Consider the following 8,175-nt stretch of genomic DNA (forward strand, 5'->3'; position numbering starts at 1 on the left):
GCGGTCTCAATCGGCAGCTTCCCGTGGACTCGTATCGGGGGAGAAAGGGTCGTGATCGCCCCCCCCGAGGGAGAGGCAGCGGGCGAGATTCACCCTCTGTCGCTCTAAGCTCCTCCCCCGACCATGCCCTCTGCGCCGGGACCAGGCGGTCCAGGGTGAGGCGGCGGAGGCTGCTCCATCGACTGCGAATCACTCCCACTGCGTCTACACTTCCTCTACGCTGAGCAACGTTCTTAGAGGACGAGAGAGGAAGGACACGTCTCTTCTTAAAGCTGAACATTTACTAAGTTATCACCAGTTATAGCAGCTCTCTCAACCCTCAGACACACAGTATTACTAGATCGACTGATCAAATGTTGTATCTTAGAAGACAAGACAGGAAGTAGACGTCTCTTCTTATAGCTGAACATCAACTAAGTTATCACGTCTCTTCTTAAATGTACTAAGTTGTCACCAGTTCTAGATCAGCAACTCTCTCACCCCTCAGACATATCACTACATCCACGGATCAAATGTTGGATCTGGTCGGTGCAATCAAGTAATAACATGTATGAATTACTCAATAAGGAAACCCAAAATCTACCTTTTAGATTATATTAAATAACTTGCTCGGCCGATTACATTTTAAATCAACATATTTGTTCATTTAATTCATTTCTTGTTTTAGCAGCTTTAATTTTATCTTTAATTGTATTAATCTTGTGTGAATCTGTACTGTACGTTCGCTCTTAGCCTGTTGCTGTTAAACTACTGAAGGGATGAATAAAGGTCCATCTGATCTTATCTTATTTGATCTCAATATGGATAACTCTCAGTCCAGGCATTCAACCCAGGGATGCAGTACATGAAGCTTAAACACAACACATTGAGTCACACCAGGATATTTTCACTTACGTTAACATCAGTAAAAACAACTACAACTTAGATGCTACCATCACACAAACTACAAATGGCTCTTGAGTAGAAAGCTATAAATCAGAAGCAGCGTTAATCTCCAGTCTCACCAGCGGCTGGTTGTTCTTCACCAGACAGACGATCCTCATGGCCTCCTCGTCCTCCGCCATGTCATCAGGAAGAGGAGGCAACACCGGCCCGAAGTCCGCCTGCGCTACACTGTCGTGGGAGGAGAGCAGCGCCTGGAGGACGAATACACATATATGTCTTATACAGGATATATATTTATGATCAGAGGTGGGAAGTAGTGGAGTACAAATACTTCGTTAATGTACTTAAGTACATTTTTCTGGTATCAGTACTTTACTCCACTACTTATTTTTCTGACGACTTTTTACTTTGACGTCTTACACTTTGAACCCAAATACCTGTACTTTCTACTTCTTACATGTTGAACACAAATACCTGTACTTTCTACGTCTTACACTTTGAACCCAAATACCTGTACTTTCTACTTCTTACATGTTGAACACAAATACCTGTACTTTCTACGTCTTACACTTTGAACTAAAATATCGGTACTTTCTACGTCTTACACTTTGAACTCAAATACCTGTACTTTCTACTTCTCACACTTTGAACCCAAATACCTGAACTTTCTACTTCTCACATGTTGAACACAAATACCTGTACTTTCTACGTCTTACACTTTGAACTAAAATACCTGTACTTTCTACTTCTTACATGTTGAACTCAAATACCTGTACTTTCTATTTCTTACATGTTGAACACAAATACCTGTACTTTATACTTCTTACATGTTGAACACAAATACCTGTACTTTCTACTTCTTATATGTTGAACACAAATACCTGTACTTTCTACTTCTTACATGTTGAACACAAATACCTGTACTTTCTACTTCTTACATGTTGAACTCAAATACCTGTACTTTCTACTTCTTACACTTTGAACACAAATACCTGTACTTTCTACTTCTTACATGTTGAACTCAAATACCTGTACTTTCTACTTCTTACATGTTGAACTCAAATACCTGTACTTTCTACTTCTTACATGTTGAACCCAAATACCTGTACTTTCTACTTCTTACACTTTGAACTCAAATACCTGTACTTTCTACTTCTTACATGTTGAACTCAAATACCTGTACTTTCTACTTCTTACATGTTGAACTCAAATACCTGTACTTTCTACTTCTCACATGTTGAACTCAAATACCTGTACTTTCTACTTCTTACATGTTGAACCCAAATACCTGTACTTTCTACTTCTCACATGTTGAACTCAAATACCTGTACTTTCTACTTCTTACATGTTGAACTCAAATACTTGTACTTTCTACTTCTCTCATGTTGACCCCAAATACCTGTACTTTCTGCTTCTCTCATGTTGAACTCAAATACTTGTACTTTCTACTTCTTACATGTTTAACTCAAATACCTGTACTTTCTACTTCTTACATGTTGAACTCAAATACTTGTACTTTCTACTTCTCTCATGTTGAACACAAATACCTGTACTTTCTGCTTCTCTCATGTTGAACTCAAATACTTGTACTTTCTACTTCTTACATGTTGAACCCAAATACCTGTACTTTCTACTTCTTACATGTTGAACACAAATACCTGTACTTTCTACTTCTTACATGTTGAACACAAATACCTGTACTTTCTACTTCTTACATGTTGAACCCAAATACCTGTACTTTCTACTTCTTACACTTTGAACTCAAATACCTGTACTTTCTACTTCTTACATGTTGAACTCAAATACCTGTACTTTCTACTTCTTACATGTTGAACTCAAATACCTGTACATTCTACTTCTTACATGTTGAACCCAAATACCTGTACTTTCTACTTCTTACATGTTGAACTCAAATACCTGTACTTTCTACTTCTTACATGTTGAACCCAAATACCTGTACTTTCTACTTCTTACATGTTGAACCCAAATACCTGTACTTTCTGCTTCTCTCATGTTGAACTCAAATACTTGTACTTTCTACTTCTCTCATGTTGAACACAAATACCTGTACTTTCTGCTTCTCTCATGTTGAACTCAAATACTTGTACTTTCTACTTCTTACATGTTGAACCCAAATACCTGTACTTTCTACTTCTTACACTTTGAACTCAAATACCTGTACTTTCTACTTCTTACATGTTGAACTCAAATACCTGTACTTTCTACTTCTTACATGTTGAACTCAAATACCTGTACTTTCTACTTCTCACATGTTGAACTCAAATACCTGTACTTTCTACTTCTTACATGTTGAACCCAAATACCTGTACTTTCTACTTCTCACATGTTGAACTCAAATACCTGTACTTTCTACTTCTTACACTTTGAACTCAAATACCTGTACTTTCTACTTCTCACACTTTGAACCCAAATACCTGTACTTTCTACTTCTTACATGTTGAACACAAATACCTGTACTTTCTACGTCTTACACTTTGAACTAAAATACCTGTACTTTCTACGTCTTACACTTTGAACTCAAATACCTGTACTTTCTACTTCTCACACGTTGAACCCAAATACCTGTACTTTCTACTTCTTACACTTTGAACCCAAATACCTGAACTTTCTACTTCTCACATGTTGAACACAAATACCTGTACTTTCTACGTCTTACACTTTGAACTAAAATACCTGTACTTTCTACTTCTTACATGTTGAACTCAAATACCTGTACTTTCTATTTCTTACATGTTGAACACAAATACCTGTACTTTCTACTTCTTACATGTTGAACACAAATACCTGTACTTTCTACTTCTTATATGTTGAACACAAATACCTGTACTTTCTACTTCTTACATGTTGAACACAAATACCTGTACTTTCTACTTCTTACATGTTGAACTCAAATACCTGTACTTTCTACTTCTTACACTTTGAACACAAATACCTGTACTTTCTACTTCTTACATGTTGAACTCAAATACCTGTACTTTCTACTTCTCTCACGTTGAACCCAAATACCTGTACTTTCTACTTCTTACACTTTGAACCCAAATACCTGAACTTTCTACTTCTCACATGTTGAACACAAATACCTGTACTTTCTACGTCTTACACTTTGAACTAAAATACCTGTACTTTCTACTTCTTACATGTTGAACTCAAATACCTGTACTTTCTATTTCTTACATGTTGAACACAAATACCTGTACTTTCTACTTCTTACATGTTGAACACAAATACCTGTACTTTCTACTTCTTATATGTTGAACACAAATACCTGTACTTTCTACTTCTTACATGTTGAACACAAATACCTGTACTTTCTACTTCTTACATGTTGAACTCAAATACCTGTACTTTCTACTTCTTACACTTTGAACACAAATACCTGTACTTTCTACTTCTTACATGTTGAACACAAATACCTGTACTTTCTACTTCTTACATGTTGAACCCAAATACCTGTACTTTCTACTTCTTACACTTTGAACTCAAATACCTGTACTTTCTACTTCTTACATGTTGAACTCAAATACCTGTACTTTCTACTTCTCACATGTTGAACTCAAATACCTGTACTTTCTACTTCTTACATGTTGAACCCAAATACCTGTACTTTCTACTTCTCACATGTTGAACTCAAATACCTGTACTTTCTACTTCTTACATGTTGAAATCAAATACTTGTACTTTCTACTTCTCTCATGTTGAACCCAAATACCTGTACTTTCTGCTTCTCTCATGTTGAACTCAAATACTTGTACTTTCTACTTCTTACATGTTTAACTCAAATACCTGTACTTTCTACTTCTTACATGTTGAACACAAATACCTGTACTTTCTACTTCTTACATGTTGAACACAAATACCTGTACTTTCTACTTCTTACATGTTGAACACAAATACCTGTACTTTCTACTTCTTACATGTTGAACCCAAATACCTGTACTTTCTACTTCTTACACTTTGAACTCAAATACCTGTACTTTCTACTTCTTACATGTTGAACTCAAATACCTGTACTTTCTACTTCTTACATGTTGAACTCAAATACCTGTACTTTCTACTTCTCACATGTTGAACTCAAATACCTGTACTTTCTACTTCTTACATGTTGAACTCAAATACCTGTACTTTCTACTTCTTACATGTTGAACTCAAATACCTGTACTTTCTACTTCTTACACGTTGAACTCAAATACCTGTACTTTCTACTTCTTACATGTTGAACTCAAATACCTGTACTTTCTACTTCTCACATGTTGAACTCAAATACCTGTACTTTCTACTTCTTACATGTTGAACCCAAATACCTGTACTTTCTACTTCTCTCATGTTGAACCCAAATACCTGTACTTTCTGCTTCTCTCATGTTGAACTCAAATACTTATACTTTCTACTTCTTACATGTTTAACTCAAATACCTGTACTTTCTACTTCTTACATGTTGAACACAAATACCTGTACTTTCTACTTCTTACATGTTGAACTCAAATACTTGTACTTTCTACTTCTCTCATGTTGAACACAAATACCTGTACTTTCTGCTTCTCTCATGTTGAACTCAAATACTTGTACTTTCTACTTCTTACATGTTGAACCCAAATACCTGTACTTTCGACTTCTTACATGTTGAACACAAATACCTGTACTTTCTACTTCTTACATGTTGAACACAAATACCTGTACTTTCTACTTCTTACATGTTGAACACAAATACCTGTACTTTCTACTTCTTACATGTTGAACCCAAATACCTGTACTTTCTACTTCTCACATGTTGAACTCAAATACCTGTACTTTCTACTTCTTACATGTTGAAATCAAATACTTGTACTTTCTACTTCTCTCATGTTGAACCCAAATACCTGTACTTTCTGCTTCTCTCATGTTGAACTCAAATACTTGTACTTTCTACTTCTTACATGTTTAACTCAAATACCTGTACTTTCTACTTCTTACATGTTGAACACAAATACCTGTACTTTCTACTTCTTACATGTTGAACACAAATACCTGTACTTTCTACTTCTTACATGTTGAACACAAATACCTGTACTTTCTACTTCTTACATGTTGAACCCAAATACCTGTACTTTCTACTTCTTACACTTTGAACTCAAATACCTGTACTTTCTACTTCTTACATGTTGAACTCAAATACCTGTACTTTCTACTTCTTACATGTTGAACTCAAATACCTGTACTTTCTACTTCTCACATGTTGAACTCAAATACCTGTACTTTCTACTTCTTACATGTTGAACTCAAATACCTGTACTTTCTACTTCTTACATGTTGAACTCAAATACCTGTACTTTCTACTTCTTACACGTTGAACTCAAATACCTGTACTTTCTACTTCTTACATGTTGAACTCAAATACCTGTACTTTCTACTTCTCACATGTTGAACTCAAATACCTGTACTTTCTACTTCTTACATGTTGAACCCAAATACCTGTACTTTCTACTTCTCACATGTTGAACTCAAATACCTGTACTTTCTACTTCTTACATGTTGAAATCAAATACTTGTACTTTCTACTTCTCTCATGTTGAACCCAAATACCTGTACTTTCTGCTTCTCTCATGTTGAACTCAAATACTTATACTTTCTACTTCTTACATGTTTAACTCAAATACCTGTACTTTCTACTTCTTACATGTTGAACACAAATACCTGTACTTTCTACTTCTTACATGTTGAACTCAAATACTTGTACTTTCTACTTCTCTCATGTTGAACACAAATACCTGTACTTTCTGCTTCTCTCATGTTGAACTCAAATACTTGTACTTTCTACTTCTTACATGTTGAACCCAAATACCTGTACTTTCTACTTCTTACATGTTGAACACAAATACCTGTACTTTCTACTTCTTACATGTTGAACACAAATACCTGTACTTTCTACTTCTTACATGTTGAACACAAATACCTGTACTTTCTACTTATTACATGTTGAACCCAAATACCTGTACTTTCTACTTCTTACACTTTGAACTCAAATACCTGTACTTTCTACTTCTTACATGTTGAACTCAAATACCTGTACTTTCTACTTCTCACATGTTGAACTCAAATACCTGTACTTTCTACTTCTCACATGTTGAACTCAAATACCTGTACTTTCTACTTCTTACATGTTGAACCCAAATACCTGTACTTTCTGCTTCTCTCATGTTGAACTCAAATACTTGTACTTTCTACTTCTTACATGTTTAACTCAAATACCTGTACTTTCTACTTCTTACATGTTGAACACAAATACCTGTACTTTCTACTTCTTACATGTTGAACTCAAATACTTGTACTTTCTACTTCTCTCATGTTGAACACAAATACCTGTACTTTCTGCTTCTCTCATGTTGAACTCAAATACTTATACTTTCTACTTCTTACATGTTTAACTCAAATACCTGTACTTTCTACTTCTTACATGTTGAACACAAATACCTGTACTTTCTACTTCTTACATGTTGAACTCAAATACTTGTACTTTCTACTTCTCTCATGTTGAACACAAATACCTGTACTTTCTGCTTCTCTCATGTTGAACTCAAATACTTGTACTTTCTACTTCTTACATGTTGAACCCAAATACCTGTACTTTCTACTTCTTACATGTTGAACACAAATACCTGTACTTTCTACTTCTTACATGTTGAACACAAATACCTGTACTTTCTACTTCTTACATGTTGAACACAAATACCTGTACTTTCTACTTCTTACATGTTGAACCCAAATACCTGTACTTTCTACTTCTCACATGTTGAACTCAAATATCTGTACTTTCTACTTCTTACATGTTGAAATCAAATACTTGTACTTTCTACTTCTCTCATGTTGAACCCAAATACCTGTACTTTCTGCTTCTCTCATGTTGAACTCAAATACTTGTACTTTCTACTTCTTACATGTTTAACTCAAATACCTGTACTTTCTACTTCTTACATGTTGAACACAAATACCTGTACTTTCTACTTCTTACATGTTGAACACAAATACCTGTACTTTCTACTTCTTACATGTTGAACACAAATACCTGTACTTTCTACTTCTTACATGTTGAACCCAAATACCTGTACTTTCTACTTCTTACACTTTGAACTCAAATACCTGTACTTTCTACTTCTTACATGTTGAACTCAAATACCTGTACTTTCTACTTCTTACATGTTGAACTCAAATACCTGTACTTTCTACTTCTTACATGTTGAACTCAAATACCTGTACTTTCTACTTCTTACATGTTGAACTCAAATACCTGTACAC

The 8,175-nt window shown here is 35.0% G+C and overlaps 1 protein-coding gene across 1 annotated transcript in view; it reads right to left on the reverse strand.

Moving 5' to 3' along the window:
• LOC117442203 (MAGUK p55 subfamily member 4-like) overlaps window positions 1–8,175 on the reverse strand; it is a 27,452-nt gene that overhangs the window by 17,922 nt on the left and 1,355 nt on the right. Inside the window, exon 2 of the mRNA XM_034078204.1 lies at window positions 1,005–1,136. Within this exon, the coding sequence (XP_033934095.1) occupies window positions 1,005–1,136 (132 nt within the window). The remainder of the gene's footprint in view (window positions 1–1,004; window positions 1,137–8,175) is intronic.

This window comes from Pseudochaenichthys georgianus, unplaced genomic scaffold (genome assembly GCF_902827115.2).
Source record: "Pseudochaenichthys georgianus unplaced genomic scaffold, fPseGeo1.2 scaffold_350_arrow_ctg1, whole genome shotgun sequence".
Taxonomy (NCBI): domain Eukaryota; kingdom Metazoa; phylum Chordata; class Actinopteri; order Perciformes; family Channichthyidae; genus Pseudochaenichthys; species Pseudochaenichthys georgianus.